Source organism: Syngnathoides biaculeatus, chromosome 22, assembly GCF_019802595.1.
Source record: "Syngnathoides biaculeatus isolate LvHL_M chromosome 22, ASM1980259v1, whole genome shotgun sequence".
Classification (NCBI taxonomy): Eukaryota; Metazoa; Chordata; class Actinopteri; order Syngnathiformes; family Syngnathidae; genus Syngnathoides; species Syngnathoides biaculeatus.
In genome coordinates, this window is record NC_084661.1 from 13021555 (window position 1) to 13043246 (window position 21692).

At 48.7% G+C, this 21692-nt stretch overlaps 1 protein-coding gene across 2 annotated transcripts in view; it reads right to left on the reverse strand.

Annotated features, from left to right (window-relative positions):
- Nucleotides 1–21692, reverse strand: part of LOC133495846 (ankyrin repeat and fibronectin type-III domain-containing protein 1) — a 134064-nt gene that overhangs the window by 7015 nt on the left and 105357 nt on the right. For both annotated transcript variants that reach the window (XM_061810864.1, XM_061810865.1), the window contains exons 7-16: nucleotides 17249–17468; nucleotides 16800–17007; nucleotides 11557–11754; nucleotides 10763–10876; nucleotides 10511–10608; nucleotides 8627–8717; nucleotides 5203–5310; nucleotides 1337–1436; nucleotides 288–420; nucleotides 31–153 (exon numbers count right to left, since the gene is read on the reverse strand). In XM_061810864.1, the coding sequence (XP_061666848.1) occupies nucleotides 31–153; nucleotides 288–420; nucleotides 1337–1436; nucleotides 5203–5310; nucleotides 8627–8717; nucleotides 10511–10608; nucleotides 10763–10876; nucleotides 11557–11754; nucleotides 16800–17007; nucleotides 17249–17468 (1393 nt within the window). The remainder of the gene's footprint in view (nucleotides 1–30; nucleotides 154–287; nucleotides 421–1336; nucleotides 1437–5202; nucleotides 5311–8626; nucleotides 8718–10510; nucleotides 10609–10762; nucleotides 10877–11556; nucleotides 11755–16799; nucleotides 17008–17248; nucleotides 17469–21692) is intronic.

Below are 21692 nucleotides of genomic sequence, written 5' to 3' on the forward strand. Positions count from 1 at the left end.
GTTTGGCCTTTGTGGATTTGAAGTCCTTACTTGGAGAAGAGAGACAGCTTGGAGCATCTTGAAGCGCGTTTGGAGGGTGCAGGAACAAGCGGACTGCGTGGGATTGTTGAGGCACTGCTGGAGCCAGGGAATCTCCTCCCACAAGTAGGATACCTGTTGGGGGCCAAAATAGACGCCATATTGATTTTAAAGGACTCGGAGTCAGATCAATGCAGCCGGATGTTCTATGACTGGTAATAATAGTGGTCCCCATAGTCCCCTATGTAGTCCGACTGCCTGGTATGTACCTTTGTAAACCAGAGGAAGTCCTGCATCAGGGAGCTGGGGTAGGAATCCTCAACCTCCACGATGGGAATCTGGTCCTCGGGGGTCACCAGGATGCTGTCATCTCGGTAGAAGATGGAAGTCAGATAAAGTCCTCTGGAAGTGGTGAAGGGGAGACAAAAACAACAAAAACATAACCCTGAGCTCTCTGGAATCGAATTGGAGAGTGTGGGTAGAAATATTTTCTCAAAATAATCTTCAGTGTGTTGCCACTTTTATTTTCATCGCCAGCCGAAAGAAAGCCTTTCAGCGGATAAAAATACATCTTAACCAATAATAAATCTCAGGAAATTGAATGTTTATGAAGAAAACAGACTGCTGCCATTCACAGATTTGATGGTCGCTTGGAAAATTTCCTTATTTAATCAAAATAGAGAGCCTATAGACATTTATATCGTTACTTTATTTTTATTATTTTAACGGTATCTTGCTTGGTGTGGTGGAGAAATGTGCTAGAATAGTACAGGACATGTACGAGGGCAGCAGAATAGATGTGTCAGAAGAATTTAAGGCGGAGGTGGGAGTGCATCAGGGATCCGCGCCGAGCCCCTTCCTGTTTGCGGTCATAATGGATAGGCTGACGGACGAGGTTAGAGTGGAATCTCCTTGGACTATGACGTTCGCAGATGATATTGTGATCTGCGGTGAAAGCAGGGAGCTGGCGGAGGAACAATTGGAAAGATGGACTGGAAAGGAGAGGAATGAAGATTAGCCGAACTAAAAGAAGAATGTGTGTCTGAATGAGAGGGGCGGAGGAGGAAGACTGATGCTCCAGGGAGAAGAGATGGCGAGGGTGGACGACTTCAAATACTTGGGAAAGATGACACGCTATGGCGACCCCTGACGGGACAAGCCGAAAGAAAAAGAAGAAGATCTTCATTGGACAAAAAATAAAAAATACGTGACATTTCTAAGTGGCAATATAAACAAATACACAGTTGTGCTTTTCTTCCACAAAAATAAGAGAATATTTGTGAGTGACTCCACACTTTTTTACGAAAATCCCGTTTACCTTTTCAAGCTCTTGACAAACTTGCTGTTGGGTTGAAAGAGGTGACGCAGGCTTTTGGAGACGGAATGTTTTCGGCCCTGCGCCGGCGCTTTGCACTGTTCTGTGACGACAAGAATAATGAATCAATGACATTGTATGTGTGTGTTTGTTTGTTTGTTTTTCTCAACTGCCGAGTGTGACAAATTGTGCCCATTTACTCTGAGCGGCTGCCACCGACGAACACCCGCGTCCTGACACATCTCCTCCGGTGACAGGCCGTTACCTAATTGACAACAAACCTGACGCGTTCAACAACACGGTCGAAGCGGAATGTTTTTTGACACTTGGTACGCTCCGGTGGCGCGGCACCATTTGACAGGCGGCGGCAGACTATGGGCCTTGAGGGAGCTCCTAGTTCTCCAGTCCCAGAGGGACACTAGCTCTGTGTGTGTGTGTGTGTGTGTGCACGCAACCCGGCGCGTGTTTACCTGCGCATACTTTCGCCGCTGGAGCGTGGCACGTCTTGAGCTACGGCCATACGAGCGGAGCCAAGGAGCCGTAGTAATATGTGCGCGTCTGTGTGCGTCTTAACCCTTTTGCCGCTCGCTGACAGGGAGGTCAGTCGAGTCTGTGGGGACGTGTTTATTTTTAGTGGGCCTTCGGGGAGGGTCTGTGTATGTGTTTGTGTGGGCGCCTGTCGGTGAGATAACGCACCTCCCGACTCATTAGGCACCCCGTGCAGATTCCCCTCCCAGGTGATCGTACCCCCCCGGCCACTTAGAGTCAATAAATCCCCTCATTCAGGAGTAGGGAGAACTAATTTTCCCTTCAGGTGGACATGACGAGGCGGAGTCAAAACAGCGCCCCACGACCGCTCTCACCCCCACCCCGTAATCCCCCCCCCCCCCCCCCCCCCCCCCGTACACGAGCTGCGGGCCTTCAGTGTGCGCTTGACACTGAGTAAGACAGACAAGTCGGGTTGACTGCTGGGGTGCCGGTGTTAGTCAAGGCCTCTTTCACAGTTTAATTAATTGTGTTTGGACAAGGGGGAGAGGGCAACCTGGTCCCGGGAAGGGGGGGGGGGGGGGGCGTACATGGACGTAGTCGAGCGAGTACGCGCTTGAATATTTGTGTCTGTTCAAGTACATGTGTATCTATTTCTATCTTTATGCGTGTGTGTATATGTATGGAGTGTACTGTAAACGGGGACGACTGGCGGACTGCGAGGGCTCCTGTGTGTGTGTGTGCGAGGCTGCAGTAAGTCAACGTAATTTATGCCCTCGCCTGACTCCAGCCCAGAACTCGTCTTTAACAGGAATAACAAACATGACCCAGGGACACGGCACCTTGGCTACCGTTGCCTGAACTCTCAAGCTCAATCAGTCGGCGTCTGAAAAACGGCAGGCGCGCTCAATACTGACTATTATACGCCGCGTACCTCCGTTCACGCGCCGGCGCGCCACAGCGGACAATGCTAAGCGGCCGAGCCGGACGAGGCCGTCAATGCTGAATGCGGTGGGCCGTCACGTCAAAACAGAGTCGGCGCGGACAGCTTTTGACACTTACGGGGGCAGCTTACGGCCGCCGGCGCTTGGCGACGTAAACAGTTTGAGTGCGCGAAAAGCCGATCTGCGCTTTGTCACCGAGAGGGAGTCATTCGGCGAGGGGAAAGGCCTGAGTCATGGAAAGACGGCGGGGATTATTTTTGAGGGTGCGCGGCAACCCCAGACGGACGTCGCGCCTCGGGGATTGTTACGTGTCTGTCGGGCAGCGCTGGGAAATGAAGATGTACAAATGCTTCATTACTGCAATTCCCTGCGGCGTGACGATAAATGTCTGTCTGAGACAAGAAAATATCTCCGCTTGTAACCTCTGGTTAGTGGAATGTATCCCAGCAGTCATCACAGGGCATTTCTTTGCCTCAACAACGAGGCGCTCTAAAGCAGCTATGCCGGTGTAGCCCCCTACCTCCTCCTCGCTTTTCCCTCCTTCTCTGTGCGATGTCCTCACAGCCAACAACGAGGCACTCTAAAGCAGCCACACTAGCGGACTAGCTGGTGGGAACATTCAGATAGATTTCAGAATACAGAGGTATCTCGGTTTTCCAACGTTGGTTTTCGAACGAAAATTGAGATTTTTTGTTTTTGCCTTGGTTTTTGAACGAAAAATCGGGATTCGAACGCTCCGACCAGCTGACCCACGACGATTTGTTATTGTGCATTCGAACGCACCCCCGGAAAAAAAATGGAAACGACGCAACCAGTTGACCCACACACTCACCGGCAGTGACTTTTTATCTTCCACTTGGGCAATATTAACCCCCGATGGTGGCTCTAAAGAGGGCAAGTGGAACTGCTGGTGCTGAAAAAAGGAAAGCGGTGCGTAAAACTGTCGACTTCAAGAAGGATTTGATAGACGAGTACGAATCTGGTGTGCGTGTTTTTGCGCTATGGAAGAAGTATGGCATGGCGAAATCGACGATCAGCACCATCCTGAAACACGAGGATGCCTTCAAAGCGAGTGATGTTGCTCAATGTGCAACCGCGTTGACCAAGCAGAGGCCACAGACACACAGAGGAAGTCGAAAAGTTGCTTCTTATTTTCGTAAGCGAGCAGCAGTTAGCTGTGGATAGTGTTGGCGAGGAGGGATTTGCACCAAAGCGAGAAATCTGTATACAGATTTAAAACGAACTCCATCACCCTAACAAAGCAGAATGTTGCAGGGCACTGCAAAATTGCGATGTTGTTGTTATGAGCCCCTTCAGGAAGTTGCTCAAAAGATGGCAGAAACAGTCAACATTAAATTCTTTCTTTGTTAAAAAATGGGCGAGTCACCCCCACCGAAGACATTTGAAACAGTTTTGCATTGTTTTTTTCTTTTGTTGGCCATACCTCTAGTTGCAAGTTAAATTTTTTGTACGTTGCGTATTTTCTGTGCAGATAAAAACAATTTGTCTGCCCCCCCCCATTATTGCTTGTTTAAAGTTATACTGCATTTTTTTGGATAAAAAATGCTTTACAAGGCTGGGGGCCGGGTTGCTACAGATACAGCCGAGCATACTACTAAAGAATACATTTTAAGCAAAAAATAAATATATTTCTTAATTATATAAAGTATTTAAACTGTACATGGTTTTCTACTATGCAGTTTATTATCAGGAAAAGCTAAACAAAAAAAAAAATTTTAGGCGTGCAACGCATTATTTCATTTTCCATTCACTGCATTGGGAAAACGCACTTTGGTTTTCAAACGTTTCATTTTGAACTGGCTTTCTGAAATCGATTGTGGTCGAAAACCGAGGCACCCCTGTAGTTGTACTATGCTTTGTAGTTAACGTATTTTTTCCAGTGACTTTTTACTTCTACTTGTTGTATTTCTTGCTTCTTAAGCAGACACGCATTAACGACGACAAGATATTCCCCATGCATTGCCTCACTTAAAAAATCTTTTGTAGGCGTCAGCTACATGAGTGATTTGTAGTGGATCCGTGAATCCGCACACGTTTGTTTATAGAGGGTGTTTTTTGTAACATGAACCGCTCCAGTTTCTTGGGAAAGAAAAAAAAAAAATCCCGACGTGTTTGTTTAAAACGTATCGCAGGCTAGCGTCGCGAGCCGAGCTCGCGCCGCTACATCAGCGCCGAGTCGCCCTCACGTCGCGGGTCAAGTATATTTGCGGCTCCCCTGTTTTAAGTTCCTACTCCCCCCCCCTTGTTAAACGTAATGCCGCCATAAAACCCTGAGACGGATTAAAAATCACACGCTCATCTGTAGTTGATTGGTTTAGGGGGGGGGGCTGCGGTTGTCAGCACGTAAATCACCGCCGGCATCGTGTGACCGCCGAGTCTTTTAACAGCCAATAAATCAATCGAAAGGGTTTAGGATACCGTGGCAGACGCAGCTCTGATGGGCATCTTTTATTTGGGCAAGCAGCTGGTCGAGGACCTCCTTCTGGCCCCTTTGCCGGGGAGCCCGGCCGTCGACGTCCCTCCAATCTGCAGAAAGGGGTGAGACGAGGGGAAAGCATTTCAGAGAAGCGACGGGGGAAAATATGAATTATGGAAAACACTGACTATACATATATATATATATATACACAGTAACATTTTATTTGGAATTGAGAATTATTTTCCTATTTCCAAATGATCGACAGCAGCTGGTTTCAGTGCGTAAACCTCTTCGTCGAGAGAACACATTTTTATTTTTTTAAGGAGTTTCACGCCGCTCTTTCCCAGATGGATCGGTGAAACGATCCAGTAGGTGTGTAACGTTATCGCCGACCTCCCTTCACTTCCCATTATACCGTGTTACACGATGACTTCTCATCGGCCTGTATACGCTTTCAAGCATTACTTACACAAACATGTAGTACACAGCGCAAAGTCTTTCAACTGGCACATGAGTTGTAAAGGCCTATCGGGTGTTGCGTTCGGTCTTTGTATTTTCACAAAACTTCCTACCGCCTTCGGGACAAAACTGCCACGATGACAAATGGGCATTTTTTGTTCCGAATGCTATCATTATACGTCTTCGTCACGTTGCAGAACAGCCCTGGAAGTGTTTGCCGCGCTGGGCGTATCGCGGGGTCGCGAACGCAACTTTGCGTGTCCTCTCTTCAATTATGAGAACGCGGACGAGGCGGCAGAAAGAATACGCTCGCTATCGAGTTCTCCGTTTGGATCGGAGTCAACAGATTGAAAATAATTCAGGGGGGAATTTCGTCCTCCCAAAAGCGACAGTGTGTTGCGCAACGTGCGTGTTAAACCCGTTCGTGGGCAGCGTCCCATTTTTGGGACATCGTGATTTTCACGCATTATATCACATAATAAAGTGCAGTAATAGTCACATGCCCGAGAGTATGTTTGTATGATGTCCATGTGTTGCGCCACCGTTTGTGTTTGTGTTAAAGCTGTAACTATTGCTGCTAAACTAACAATAGCGTGTCCACGGCATGTTAGCATGAAGATGGGAGGTCGTTAACCCATTTAACCCATTAGGGGGCAGGGTCCCATTTTTGGGACATCACGATTTTCACGCATTACATCCTTCATTGCATCAAAATATTTAAGTGTTGTAATCTGAAGCTATAATTTGGTATTCAGGAGAGGATAACTCATCGGTCAAAGTTAGCACGGAGTTATTTCCCTTCCCTTCCTGACCCAACATGGCTGCCTCAAGTACACGCGGACCGTTTTCCAAGAGAAGAACGGGAGAAAGGTCAGTATGCAACCGAGTTTGTCTTCAAAATGCTAATCCATCAGTATTATTAACGCGCAAGTGTCATTCTAGAATAAGAATTCATTAATAAACATATCTCTGGTGTGTGCCACTTCACAGAACTGATAACATCCCAGTTTTGGGACGCTGCCCGCGAGAGGGTACATCTTTTTTTTTTGCCCTTTGTTTTACGCATTAAATGAAAAAGAAGTGTTATTTCCTTGATTGTGGCCTGTTAGGAGACTTTTATCTCAATAAGGCAAAAAAATTGCCACCCTGCCCACGATTAAAGTAGCAGGTTGAAGTCCTGGAGCAGTTATGCTGATCTTGTTTGTGCATGAGTGTAAACATCACTTATGTACTGTATATCGCTTATTGGATGACTTTTATCCAATTAAACTATTTGGTTGGGGCTAACTGTAGCATTAATTAGCATTAAACTGGCTGACTTTGATTTTTGTTGCACGTTACAGTGTTTCATTTGTGACAAATATCCATCTCGACGCAAGAAAATCGCTCCAGTGTGAATGCAAACATCTGATCTGCGACGAACGAGCTTCAGTTACGCCAGTTTGGGTCCTTTAAGCTGCCGCGGACCCGCTAACATTTGGGCCTTTATATTAGCTGCTTCTCAAACAGATACAGTCGTATATTAAGAGCACTCGGCGAACGGGGGCCGCGCGTCGAACAGTCGGCGCACACATACGGACGCACACACACACACACACACACACACACACACACACACGAGCGCCATGACTGGAACATAACACAGCACACTTTGCCTCCCAAAGCAATAAAAACACAAGTAGTAAAAGGACATTTACCAAATGCATCAATGAAAAGTCTGTACGTTCCATTAAAAGAATACTGAAAATCTATTCACTATCTAGGCCTGCATTAAGAATCGCACAGACACACTCTTTCTACCTCCACCCCCCCCCCCACGTCCCCCTCCCCAACACACACACAGAAAGTGATCCTTCAGCACGACTGCCCTCTATGCATCCCGCGTTTGCTCCCCGAAGGATGTGTCAGCGATAAACCCAACCCCACCACCCCCACCAGCGCCGCCCCCCCCCCCCCCCTCCCGCTTCTCGTACCATCACGCACCACCCCTCGCCCCCCGACTCGCGCTCGCGGAGCCCCCCGGAGGGCGAGCGGGACCGAAACACGGTGAGCTCTATTCCCGGAAAGGTGCCCGTCCAGACGGGGACAAGCGGGCCCTTTAATGGGCGTCCGCGGCCCGGTATAAGGCCCCCACTGTTGGGGCCGCGCCGCGCGCTACGGCACAGACATGCAAATATTTCCAGTGGTAGGCCCAAATGGAAAACACAAACACGCAACATCGAAATTAGCTCGGAGAGCGGGAGGAAGGTGGACAGTCGAGAAAAATAAAAGAGAGAGAGAGAGAGGAGAGAGAGAGAGAGAGAGAGACGAGAGAGAGAGAGAGAGAGAGAGAGAGAGAGAGGGAAAACCTGGCCCGCTGAGAAAAGAAGACGCAAACACGGCGTTGCCGGTTGAGGACAAACACCTTCATGTGTCCCGCAGATGTGCCAACGAGGGTGCCAATGCGCCCAAAGTCAAAATCCACGCACATGAATTGCAGATCGTGCAAAACGAGGGCCCCCCCAACGCTGCGCGGCACCTCAACACGTCAGCTGTTGTCGCACATGAATTCTCCGTTAACTTCCCGACCGGACCCGGCCGGCTTCTTTTGTCGGGGGCTACGGTTACAACTCTGTGACGTCTGCGGCGGAGGGGGGTCCCCGCCGAAGGCCCCGTCTGTCAGCTCGGGCCGATGATGTCGAAGCGACGTAGGCGTGACGCTCGAATCGCCCAAGGAGATCAGTACCCGGCGCCTTTAACACGTGGGAAAGCCGTGACGCACGCACGGATCAGAGGTGGCCAAAAATCCTCGTCAACTCCTTTATTCAGGTCAACGTAAAAAAAGGGAGACTCATGTCGAAAAAAAAAAAAAAATGCTAAATCGAGTAATAACAACGGAATAACACACCTTCATTGATTATGTAATTTTCAGATTGAACAAAAGTCGGCAACTTTAAAAAAGGTGAGGACAAAAAGGAGACTTACTGGAAGGAGCAGCGCAGGCGGGGGTCGAAGCCAGCGCTGGCCCCCAACCCTTCATGTTGTAGGCTGACACCTGGACGTAGTAGGGGGTCCCCTGGAAGGGCCCCACAGGAACATGTTAAATCAAGGCGCAGAGAATTTCCTAGAAACTCAGGAGACAAATTTCGGCATAGTGCAAAAAATAAATTTCTACAAAATACAAAATCCTACTAAAATTAGCGGCGAACAGATCCGAGCGTGTGCAAGTGAAGGGCCGAGCGAACTATCAAGGAGTTGCCGTGCCCGTGCCAACAGCGGGCCTCTTGCCCTTCCATCCTCAGCCAGATCAATCTCCAAAACCGTCGACACTTCCCGACCTCGCCTTGACCCCTCTTGTCACGTGACGGGGCTGGCAGCGGGGTTCTCCAGAGGAGAAAGAAGCACGTCGCCCTCTTTCTCTTTCTCACCCGCACACAAACGGGCCGGATTGTCCATTAGTCCGCGTGGGCCGTGGACATAAATCAGGTGGCGGGCTACCAAGCTGCTTTTTTTTTTTTTTTTTTTTTTTTTTTTTTAGTGTGTTGGCGACAGTTTGGCAAGTGTTGCTCCTCAATGGTCAGGAGCCATTTGGAACGTGAACAAATTGGGTTTTTGCCAATTGCGTATATATATATATATATATATATATATATTTATTTTTTTTTTTTTTTGGGTGCCAGGCCATAAGTCTTCAGTTGAGCGCTTGGCCCGGTGGCGACTCCATTTGGGCCTTTTGATGTGTGCAGTCAAGAACTTGGGCGACGTTGTTTGTGTTTAAGTAATGTGGGATAATGGCCCCCCGATTGTCAGGCTTGGCACCAGCAGCCGGAGAAGTGGGACCTCGCTGTTCCTTTGTGCCACGCAAGCTATTGCAGATTGCGTTCAGACGTAGTCGGCAAGACGACGAGTTTTTAACCCTTTGTTGGGCGGAGTTGAGTCACATGACTTGACTCAAGTCAAACTCGAAGGTCAAATGTCATGAAATTGATGATTTTTAGTATGTTATGAATGAAAAATGGCAGCCCGTAAGGACCCATCTGTTTTTTCACCACAAAATGTGATTTTGACGGATATGGCTTTTTGTAACTCCCGCCATGAAAATCCTCTTGAGGGATTTGTTTTGGACAAGAAGCAGGAAGTGACGTTGGACGCAGTAGTGGGCTCAAAAGGACTCGTTTCTTTCTATTAGTTTTTCCTGCGGGAAGGTAGCTCGTTGTTCCTTCATGTTAGCCAAAATGCCGGCTCGTTGCATTGCTGGATATTGCTCGAACACTCGGGAGGATGGAGTCGCTCTTCATACTTTTCCAAATCATCGCGACACCAGGCCGCGGTGTAGAAGTGGATCGGACGAGGAGGCGGTTTGGCCGTGATCCGCATATCATCTAAATATGGCTTGAAACGATAGAATAATATTGCCCCGGTCACGTCACTCGGTTGTGAGAGGTTCTCTTCTTCGGAAAGAGATTCCGTGTTCGTCTCCCGCAGTAGGGGCCACAGCGTGTTTTCAGTGGCGAATATCCGGGGTGACATCACGGGCAGTAGCTGCACCCAATACGGCAACCACTTGGATGTTGAATGACACTTCCGCAACTTTGTGCATGGATGACGCGCTCTCCGCTCATATTTATTTTTCGTACAGCCATTCAAGTGAACGTTACATGTATTTTTCATTTCAATATCTATTTTAGAATGTTTATAGGGTTGACACTTGATGTGCGACTTGCATGGCTCAGACAGTCTATGAAGGTCAATTTTAGTAGTATTAAATGAGTTCTTACCAAACGCCCATGATAAATTTTGCCATTTTTTTTTTTAACCAGTTATTCTGTTTTTCTTCTTGGACGGAACAGAATTTAAAGCACGACTTACAGAGGTGAGTCCAGTGATGTTGTACTGCAGAACGGTCGTGTCCTCCACCATCACCTCGCCCAGCACAGAGCTGAAGGACAGTGTGGAGCTCCAGCTCACTGCAAAAACAAATACACGGTTTAATACTACTGTATTTTGTGGTGGCGGGGGGGTTAAAGGGGGGGCATTCATCAAACTCTTGGCATCTTCCCAGACAAGAGGGTTACATGTTGCAAAACCGTGACGTCGGCTTGATCCGGCACAGCGCCTGACCTTTGTATTTGGTAACCACAGCCGAGTTGACGCATTGAGGTTCCTGGAAATCCACCGTCAGACCGGTGCTGCCGCTGACAGACAAGCGCGCCGCGCTTGGAGCGTCCGGAGGGTCTGAAGCGCAGAGGCGCAAAGCGATATTAAAAAAAAAAAAAAAAAAAAAAGACAAGCAGAAAGTCAGCCGGGCGGAAGACTTGCGACGCCGTCCGCCTCTCGCGCATTTCAATGGAGCGCCGCGGCGGGTCGCTTTAATGACATCATTTGCTCGGTTGCACGACGCGCCGCTCGTTCGCCTGTGAAATTGCAGCAATTTACTGTCGCCGTCGCAGCGACGACCGCTCAGCGTGCCGACGCGCGCAGATGGGAGCTCGCTGTGAACAAGATAAACGCGATTTGGACATACGGCAGATGATTTTTGTTGTGCCGTTTATTTCTTGCGCGCAAATCATATCAGATTAAACGAGCGGGTGGAATTATGAAGAGGTGGTGGTGGTTGTGGGGGTGGGGGGGTGGTACGCTCATCAAAGTGCCGATTGGATTGGCTTTAGGGGCGTGTGTGCGTGAGTGTCTGTTTTTGCAGGGTGGCTGTCTACCCAACCACTAAATGTGTCATGAAATGCCTATAAAAAATTAACACACACATACACAAGGCATCCTAGTGTGGAAGTCATTACGTTGGCCCAGACAGAATCGAGAAAATGAGTAAAAAAATGAAAAACGACTGGCAAACGGCTGCCGTAAGCCCCCCACCGAGATTCCCGAAATCCGTCATCAAAGTCTTGCCGGAGACTCACTTGCGTGCTCGAAGCCCGCCTGCATGCGTCCGAAGAGCCGCAGCCGCCACTCCCAGGCCTTGAGCTGCCTCTCCCGGTCCGACGCCTCCCGCTCTCCGGGACCCTCGCCGCCGACCTGGGTCTGGAGCTCGGCGACGCGCTGCTCGGCCTCCTGCACCAGGGTGGCCAGATGGACTGCTCTGCCCTCCGAGCTCACGACTGAAACACGCGAAAAAAAGGTGACTGTGACAAGATGACTTTAATCAGTGGGGGTGTAACATTTTCGTTAAAAATGGAATAAACAGTTACAGAAAGTATCGCCTTTTAACTCTCCGCATATCATACAGTGCATAGTATTATTTTTTACTGAACCACAAAAACATGGTGGAATTGTCAAGGAAGAAGCAGATTACCATAAAGGGAGGAAATGGTCGAGAAAAAGAAGAGCATTCGACTCCCCCGCTCACTGACTGCACTCATACTTTTCGGTGACAGAGACTCTACACACTTCGCTTTATACCCACGGGCACATATGACATTATAATACAGTGGGGTATAATTATTCATATATATGTACATACTATATTGGGACAATTGGCCGTTATGTTTGCGACATTGCCGGGCTTTTCGCTGGATTCAAATTTGCAATTGCAGCAAAACCACTACACGAATTCATCGACAAATATATATTTTTAGTTATTTCAACCCTGAGCTAATATTATTCCGTCAACTTCAGACAATCTAGTCGGGAGCCTCTGCTGGTTGGAGGCAGCTAGTGCGATCCATTCTAACCCACACCACAAATCTGTTTCGAAGCCAAAAATCTGCACAAACTGTTAATTTTTCCGTTTAAAAAAAACAACGCAGCATAATGTAATTTCTTTTTGAGAGAATCAATCTTTTAAAATATTCTTTGCTTTGCACTAATGGTCTGTCATAACGCTGACTCAATGAATAAAGATGGTTAACCAACAGAAAACAATAAGCAATGAATTACATCAAACGAATTCAACAATTTAACTGCGGGAAACCCTGATAGTCATTTTGTAGGCGAACGTTCCTTTGTCGAGAGATGAGAACCTTCAGAAGGAGACTGCAAAAACGAGAGTGGCGGACGAGACAATTGCTCTACTTGAGCAAAACAAAATGGTGGGAGCATACATTGAAATTGTTGCTTTAAGATACCCCCCCCCCCCGCAAAAGCGGTGGAACATTTTGATCTATTTAAATCACCGACCGCAGCGCCAAAGAGCCTCCGCGAGAGGAATGTTTCATCTCAAAGGGGCTCGAGCTTGACGACAACAATGCGGACCGTTACAATCATTTATTTAACCCTAAAAAGCAGCAGCGAGGCATGTCGTGAATGAGTCTCCCCCCCAAAAAAGAGGCTTTGACCTGTTCGATTCTACACCCACTTGAAGTTTACTGTCAAATTAAACATAAAAAAAAAAAAAAAAAAGAATTACATGTATATTGTTATAAACCTTTCGGCAATGGCAAGTTGAACACAAACGGTGGAACCACAAATATTGTATAGACAGACAAAATTAAGATGTTAATTCTTTAATCTTTGTGGTTGTGAAACTTTCCTTTGTGTGTGTTAGCATTACACTGCACCCCCCCCCCCATGTGGAGAAGGGCCACACAACAGAACGAACAGCACGATGCCCATTGAACTGGAACGGATCAATTTGCTTCTCATTCATTGTAATGGGGAACAATGATTTGAGATCTGTTTTTGGAGTACAGCAATGAGCGCGGTCATGAAAAATTTCATTTGTACAATATCTCAAGGGAATACTAAACAGCTAAATGTATTTTTACTAGTTATTACAAAGTACAAGAACTAGGTAAAAATATAGAAGGAAACAACTTTGCATGTGTAGTGATGGCAAAGTTACTTTCGCTAAAGTACTTGATTTGAATGAGTTTGTCACGTTGTATCTGTACTTAAGTACTTTTCCAACCTCTGCAACTATGTGTACGGCTGACTCGATGGCCTGACGGATCGTGACCGGGTCTTTTTCTTTTGTGACGAAAACTCAACCCTGGCAGGTAAAGCAGCATTATACAGTATTAGGCTCGGAGAAGACAATAGCATATTGTACTTCTTTTGGCCGCCCCTCACTCACCGAGTGTTTAGGACTGGCGTGAGTCTGTGTTTAGTCTGTGCGGCCTGCGTTTGTTCACAGTGGATTCCACTGTTGAGCGTTAGATTCCACTGTTGACAGTAAGTTTAAAGCTCTGTGTCAAAATGTCCATCTGGCTGTTTGATTGCGTGGCCCCTTTAGCGTCTCCTCGGTGGCTGCGGGCTTCTCCTCTAATGCGAGCGTCTCCACCGCGGGGTCGGTTTTTCGCTTTGATTCCACCCCCCGCCTCCCCCGGCCCCGTGCACAATTCAACTCTGCTCGCGGATGCAACAGCTGGGGTTGAGGTTTAAGGTCGGGGTTCAAGCTAGGACTTACCGAGGAGGCAGGCTCCGAAATCCCGATTTGGAAAGCGACTCTCGGATCGCCGGAGATTGCTGCTGAAACTGCATTTGGACTTGTGCGTTCAGCCTTTCGTGATAGTCTCACATCACTCGGCTGAAGAGGCTTTAAATTGTTGAAGGCCACTCCCAGTTGAAGTACTGTCAAACTAAAACTGAGTGGATTTACAACAAAAACGTCGACCCACGCTAGCTTCATGCGAAAATACGGTGGAAAACACCATTGACATGCTAATGATAACCATCTTCAGCAGGGGTGTCAAACTCGTTCTGGTTTCCCCTCAAAGGCCCATCGAAAATATTTAGATATATTCACTTTAGTTCAATTTATGAACTATTTTGGAATCAGAAATCAAGGGTAGTGTGGTTTTTCAACTATTCACGTTTGCTAACACAAAAATGCTTGTAATATCTCAACTTTATCATTTCTCATCCATGACAATTTGAAATTTTCGTACAGATTTTTACTAGAATCATGGAAATTGACACTCTAGATTGGGCTTCAGGTGGCACGGTGGGCTCAGCTGGCAAAGCGTTGGCCTCACGGTTCTGAGGACCCGGGTTCGACCCCGGCCTCGCCTGTGTGGAGTTTGCATGTTCTCCCCCGTGCCTGCGTGGGTTTTCTCCGGGCACTCCTTTTTCCTCCCACATCCCAAAAATATGCAACATTAATTGGACACTCTAAATTGCCCCTAGGTGTGATTGTGAGTGAAGCTGTTTGTCTCTATGTGCCCTGCAATTGGCTGGCGACCATTTCAGGGTGTGCCCTGCCCCGCCTCCCCCCCGTTGAAACCTGGGATAGGCTCCAGCACTCCCCGCGACCCTCGTGAGGAGAAGCGGCAAAAGAAAATGGATGGATGGATGGACGGATTTGGCTTCACGGGCCACTTAAAATCATGTGGCGGGCCAGATCTGGCCCCCGGGCCTTGAGTTTGACAGGCCATGATCAACAGGGTGGGAAACACCATTGACATGCTCGCGATTACCATCTACAGGGTGACGGAAACGGGGGAAAGATGATTTGAGATGCAATCGTTTTGAGCTACAAGCATGGTCACGGAACGAATAAAACTCTTATCTCAAGGCAAAGTAATACAGTTGTTCTTTTGTGACTACGACACCCATTGATGGTGTGGAGACGGGATTTTCAGCAACCATCGCATTCCAGTCCATCCATCCCATCCATTTTCTTTTGCCGCCCATCCTCACGAGGGTCGCGGGGAGTGCTGGAGCCTATCCCAGCTGTCAGCGGGCAGGAGGCGGGGCACACCCAGAACTGGTCGCCAGCCAATCGCAGGGCACATCGAGACAAACAGCCCCACTCACAATCACACCTGAGAGCAATTTAGAGTGTCCAATTAACGTTGCAGGGTTAGGTTAGGATCGGGATCGAACCCGGGTCCTCGGAACTGTGGGGCCAACGCTTTACCAGCAGAATCACCGTGCCGCCCGCATTCCAGTCCACTGTTTGTAAATTCAAGTCACCTTTACAAGGCGTCTGGATGAGACCTACGAACAAAGTAAACAAACACTGCGGCGTGATTATCGCCACGCCATCGCTTTTCATCCGTCTCCTTTGCTGCCACAACACATACGTGCACGCACGCACACACACACACACACACACACACACAAGGTAGGACATGGTGTCATGGAGTTAGTGAATGTATTAGTCATTGCTCGGGGCAACTCCGCCAGCTACTTTTGTGCGATCGGATGTCGGGCCCAGAAGCGGCACTGTGCGTCCATGGCGACCGATTTTGTTTTGCCACAAGGCATCAGCCGAAGCGAAAACAAAACCGGTAGCTGCCGTGTGCGGCGTTGCGCCAAAACCGCGGTGAATGCATCGGGCTCCACGAGCGCCTCCCTTTTTCGAAATTCTAACACGGTTGCTATGGTCGCTCTCACGTATTGAGCGCTGGGTTCTCTGCAGGTCAGTAGCGCTTTTCTGAACCATCATTTAAAGCAGAACCAACCAATTTCTGGATGTGAAATGACTCAATTAAGGGGAAAGCGGCCTAAATTGTCAAATGCTAACTTTATGAGATAAGAGTCATACGGAGACAAGCTGTGAGAGAGCGAGCGAGCCATCAATGTGTTTTATAATGACAGCATCCACCACCGCTGGTGCTTTAGTTAGCAACACAGTCTGGGCAACGTAGAGCAAAGACGAGCTACACATGCTGCTTGTGTTTAACTTTCGATATTAATGGATAAAGTTTTAAAAAAATGCTGTTTTAAGATGCAATGATTGTCGGACTATGTGAAAAAGTGCTTAAACTGGACGAGATTTTCTCTTTTCCGAGCGGGAAAGGTCTGGTCTGAAGCCAAAGTAGAAAGTGCAGGATCAGATGGTGTGTCATTTTAAAATTCCACCTTGGCACCGCCGGATCCAGGATAAAAGCACAGACAATATGGTGCACAAAGAGCTAATTCTGTATTTTAAATATAGGAGGCAACATAACATTAACCTTAAAACGGTTTGGGAGCTCCCCCCCGTTGTCGGTTGTTCCCGAGAGGCTGGCTGCTTGAAAAGTAGATCTTGGGGTAAAAAAGTCCGGACACCCCTGCTTATGTGTGTTGATTGTACCAGTCGTATTTGGCATCAAATATTTTCACACGGTTGATGCATGGCGGCAAGTTTTGCTGACGCCAAAACACGCGATTGGCTATAAATCGACTTCTCGTTAAAAAAAAAAAAAAAAAAAAAAATCAACATTGCGCAGCGCTAAGGTCGCCAGATGGGAGCAGAGGTGCGGCGTGTTCCCCTACTCACAGTGGGGGCTTTCTTTCGCGCCGGCGCGGAGCAACAGCTTGGCCATGGGCACGTTGTTGGTCATGATGGCGATGTCGAGGGGCAGGAGGCCTTCGCTGTTCGGGGTGTTGAGGTCCAGCTCCTCCAAGCTGTACTGGGAGAGCAGCAGCTGCACCAAGTCCAACTCCTGGTGCTCCACGGCCTCGAAGAGCGCTTCATTGCTCTGGAACTGTGACACGAGGACACTTTGTGGAGCGTTCAAGGAGAAAACTGCTGAGTTGTATCAGTAAAAAAAAAAAAAAAAAAAAAAAAAATCACACAGCCACAGTGTTTAAAGTTGTTTGGCGCCGAAAGAAAGGACCCGCTCAGGACCATGTGATGTTGGTACAGTACCTGATTCCCAGACTATTTTTAGACAACAATGTTTCTGGTGCTTTATTATTTTTTCCCGACGCTCGCCTCGGACTTACAACGGCGGTTTTGCGCTGCCGCTCCTTGTCTCCTCCCCGGCCCGACGCCGCGCCGTCCTCCAAGGCGGAGGGGTTGGTGCTCACGCGGAACTTTCCAGACAAGTTGCGGTACAGGCGGCGAGCCGCGCTTGGCGAGGACAAGCTGGCTGACTTGCGGGCCGGGGTCGGCTGGTGGGCCTGGTCCCCCCTCATGGGCTGCGTCATCTTGGCGGACTCGGCCCTGCGGGAACAAAAGATGAAAAAAAAAAATACATTTATGATGCTTGATGACTTTGCGCTACATTAAACGCCACATTGCATCTTTCGTTTTCTACCCGCTGCCACACAGAAACGGGGATGACTCACATTGCAGTAAATATCCGCATAAAACATCGGTCGCCGAAGCCTTTTTAAAATTGATACAACATGTGCCGTTCCACCCGAAATGATTCATACCTGGCCAATTTTTTTTTTTTTTTTACTTTTAATGTATATCATAACTTAGATTTATATCGCGCCTGTCAAACTTTTTAGCTGGAAACGACAAGAGAAAATGGCAAAAACTGTTGGGCGCTAGTCAAACTTCTGACCTTATACAACTTGCCATACACCTTTTCCACCATCCTAGTCATGGGGACTGACTCCATCCATCCATCCATCCATCCATCCATCCGTCCGTCTGTCCATCCATTTTCTACTGCTTTTCCGGGTCGGGTCGCGGGTGAAGTAGCTTCAGCAGGGATACCCAGACTTCCCTTTCCCCGGCCACTTCTTCCAGCTCTTCCGGAGGGATCCCGAGGCGTTAGCAAGCCAGCCGAGAGACATAGTCTCTCTGGCGCGTCCTGGGTCGTCCCAGGGGTCTCTTTCCGGTTGGGACTTGCCCGGAACACCTCACCAGGGAGGTGTCCGGGAGGTATCTGGATCAGATGCCCCAGCCACTTCATCTGGCTCCTCTCAATGCGGAGGAGCAGCGGCTCGACACTGAGCCCCTCCCGGTTGACCGAACTTCTCACCCTATCTCTGTGGAGGACTCGTATCTGGGATCTTGTTCTTTCCGTCACGACCCGCAGCTCATGCCCACAGGTGAGGGTAGGAACGTAGATCGACTGGTAAATTGAGAGCTTCGCCTTTCGACTTAGCTCCGTCTTTACCACAATGGACAGCTACAAAGTCCGGGATGCGGGACTGACTACTAAATTTATAATTTTTTTATTTTTAGCCACACATCCCTTTCTACACCCCAAAAGAGTTGAGGTATACTTTGCTTTATACAGGAAATGTTTTCACTACCCGTCAAAAGTTTGACACTTTTTTTAGCGCCGTTGAACAACAAAGTGTGTCCAAACCTTTTGACTGATAGCGTACAGTACCAAAAAAACCCCCCGTCCCATTACTGATCTGTACACTGCATTATGGGTATTTATGCATCTTCGCACATATGCGACGGCAGCCTAGTCGTCACGTCTGCGGTGTCGCTCTTCACCGTCACCTCTGGCGTGTCTCAAACAGATAAAGCATCTCCCCGCGCCCCTCGTGTCTCGGCGACTACGCGCCGTCTCCGGTGCGCCGTGAGAACGCCGTCGACGGCCGTCTGGTCAGTGGTGTCGGCGCACACTCGGCCGCTGAAGGAAGTGTCAGCAGGAGCCTGCAGGCGACGGTGACGGGACTCGCGCGATAGGTCCCACGCACCGAACGGGAGGCGGGGAGATAAATGAAGCCCTCAAGTGGAAACTTTCAACAGCTTTCTCTCCTTCTGTTCCTTGCCGGGTCTCATTCATCTCCCGGCGGCCCCCCCTACTCCCTCTGGCCAACTGTCTCATGTTCCACATCTTCATCGGCCTTAAATTAATCTGTTCCAGTGATGATAATTGCATCTGTAAATGACACGTACTCCATGCCGCACGTCTTTTAAACACTGTCAAGCCGATGTCACATAAACTGGGGTGAGAAGTCCTGGGGATAAACTAATTCGCTCGGAGACTTTGAAAAGAAGCAACAAACATCTACACAACAGGCGCACATTAATCTCATGACAACGTCCAGGAAAGAGCAAATATTTCAAACATTCCTTCGAGCCGATGTCACGTAGAACTGAGCCGAGGGGCCCTGGGGAGACACCGGTTCTCTCCGAGACTTTGGAAAGAAAAGCTTCGGAATTTACGCGACAGACACACGAGTCCTAGATATGAGGTCTCAGTCGGCGACAGCCCAAAATCCTCCAAAAAGAGCTTTCGGGAGCCACAGAAGAGAAACATCAGTCCTGAATCTTAAGACTGTCCATAACGCACCAAAGCTCCAGATAGAAGAAAGTCTTGAATCTTACAACAGCTCCCTTGGCAAGCGTGATGACGGAATTGTTCTGTGTTTTTCTAAAAAGACAAACGCTTCACTGTGTATTGATATCGTGTTCATTTGTACTTTGTTTTTCAACCCCGCAGGTTGCAAAAAAATTTGAAGCAACTATCTGAAAATGTTCATTGTTACCGGTTTACGTCACAGAGGAAAACAACGTTAAAGGTCCACTGCATGATTTTTAGTATCTTATTAATGGAAAAAACAGCAGCCGGTATGGACCAAGCCGTTTTGGTCTTTTCCACCACCAAACATGATTTTGACGTGTATGGCTTTTTGTCACTCCATGAAAATCCTCTCGACGGATTTGTTTTTGCGAAGAAGCACGAAGTGACGTACAAGGGCAGTAACGCACTGAAGCGGTCTCGTCTGTTTCTACCAGTTTTACGTGCTGGGAGGTAGCTCGTTGTTCCTTCGTGTTAGCCAAAATACCGGCTCGTTGCATTGCTGGATATTGCCCGAACACTCGGGAGGATGGATTCGCTCTTCATACTTTTCCAAAAGACCCGCTTCGTCGTGAAAAATGGATTGCACGTCTTGAGGGTGTAATCTGTAAGTAGGGGTGCTAAATGTGTGCATCGGAAAGCTTCCGTGCAGCAGCCGCTGGAGGACGGCCTCCGCAGGCCTTGTGGCCGAGCCGGCCTTGAGAATCGCTGTCGGCCTTGTCGACACAACTTCAGTCGGGGTGGCTCGTCGCGGCGCGGGGCGGCCGGTGGCTCATCTCCGCCGCGGAAGTGGATCAGACAGGGAGGCGGTTTGGCCGCGGCGTTTTTATCACCGCCGCGCGGAGGTGGATCGGGCTGGGAGGTGGTGTAGCCGTGATCCGCATATCATCTAAATATGGCTCGAAACGATAGGGTAATATTGCCCCGGTCGCTTCACTCGGTTGTGAGACGTTCTCTTCCGTGTCTGAAGGGGCGTGTCCTACAGTAGGGGCCACAGCGTGTTTTCAATGGTGAATGTCCGGGGGGTGACGTCACGGGCAGGAGATACTGCCAATATGGCCACCGCTTGAATGTCGAATGAGACTTCCGTAACTTTGCGCATGGATGACGCGCTCTCTGCTCATATTTTTGAAGTGAATAATGCTATAATAATGTTTTCATTACAATATCTATTTGAGAATGTTTATAGGGGTGACACTTTGGCTTTAAGGTCTACTGGAAGTCTGTTTATTTACAATTTAAGCCAGAGGCCCGTACCAGCGACGGTGGACTCGAGTCACATGACTTGACCCGTGTTAGACTTAAGTCCCCAATTACACAACTTGGGTCTTGCTTGGGAATTGGACTTTTTTTTGTTGCTGTTGCTATGCGTAACGGGATCATATCCCCACATCAAGGCATACACACGATACATTGTAAATTACAAAACGCGACCGTCATCCATCACTTGGGACAACTTGATGGGACGCAAGTGCAAAACCGGCAAGCCGCTGCGAAAAGGCCGTCGGGCAAGCGGAAGGAGGTCAAATAAAGGAGCGGAGTCAGGACGGGCCATCGCGCCATGTGTCAAAAGGTATCCAGCAGGCCACGAGCAAATTTGTCAAGTAGAGAACATCTGTAGGAAAAATGTTATTTATATTCCCGCTCGGCTACGGACGTGCGAGTCCACACAAACACTCGGGCTGCACATGCGGGCCGTACGACAGCTGACAGCGGTCCACTTTGTGGCCGTTTAAGCAGCGCCGAGCCCTTGCAACAAGCCCTTTTTTCACGGGGGGCCGATACACCGAAAATACCCGCCGATCCCTGTCGCTTCCCGCTCTGTCCCATCCATCTCCACTCCCTCCCGTAATAGACGGACTTATTTTAGACATCCTCGTGTTCCCGGCCGGGCCGAACCTATTCCGGCCTTCCGGATAAAGCGCGGCAGGTATTCGGAATAATTTTTCCATGGGCCTGGCCCGGAAGATAAAACGAGATATATTTGTAATGCGTGCGCCGGTATCCCATTTCAAAAGAGAAAGCCCGTCGGAATTCGGCCCCGGGCTTATTGTTATTTGCCTGAGATGGAACAGATGACTTTTTCTTTTTTTTTCCCCCTCCCCCCTGTCGGCAGGACGGCGGCCCGATCACTCGCCGACGACATCCAGGAGGGCGCGTGCCGATGT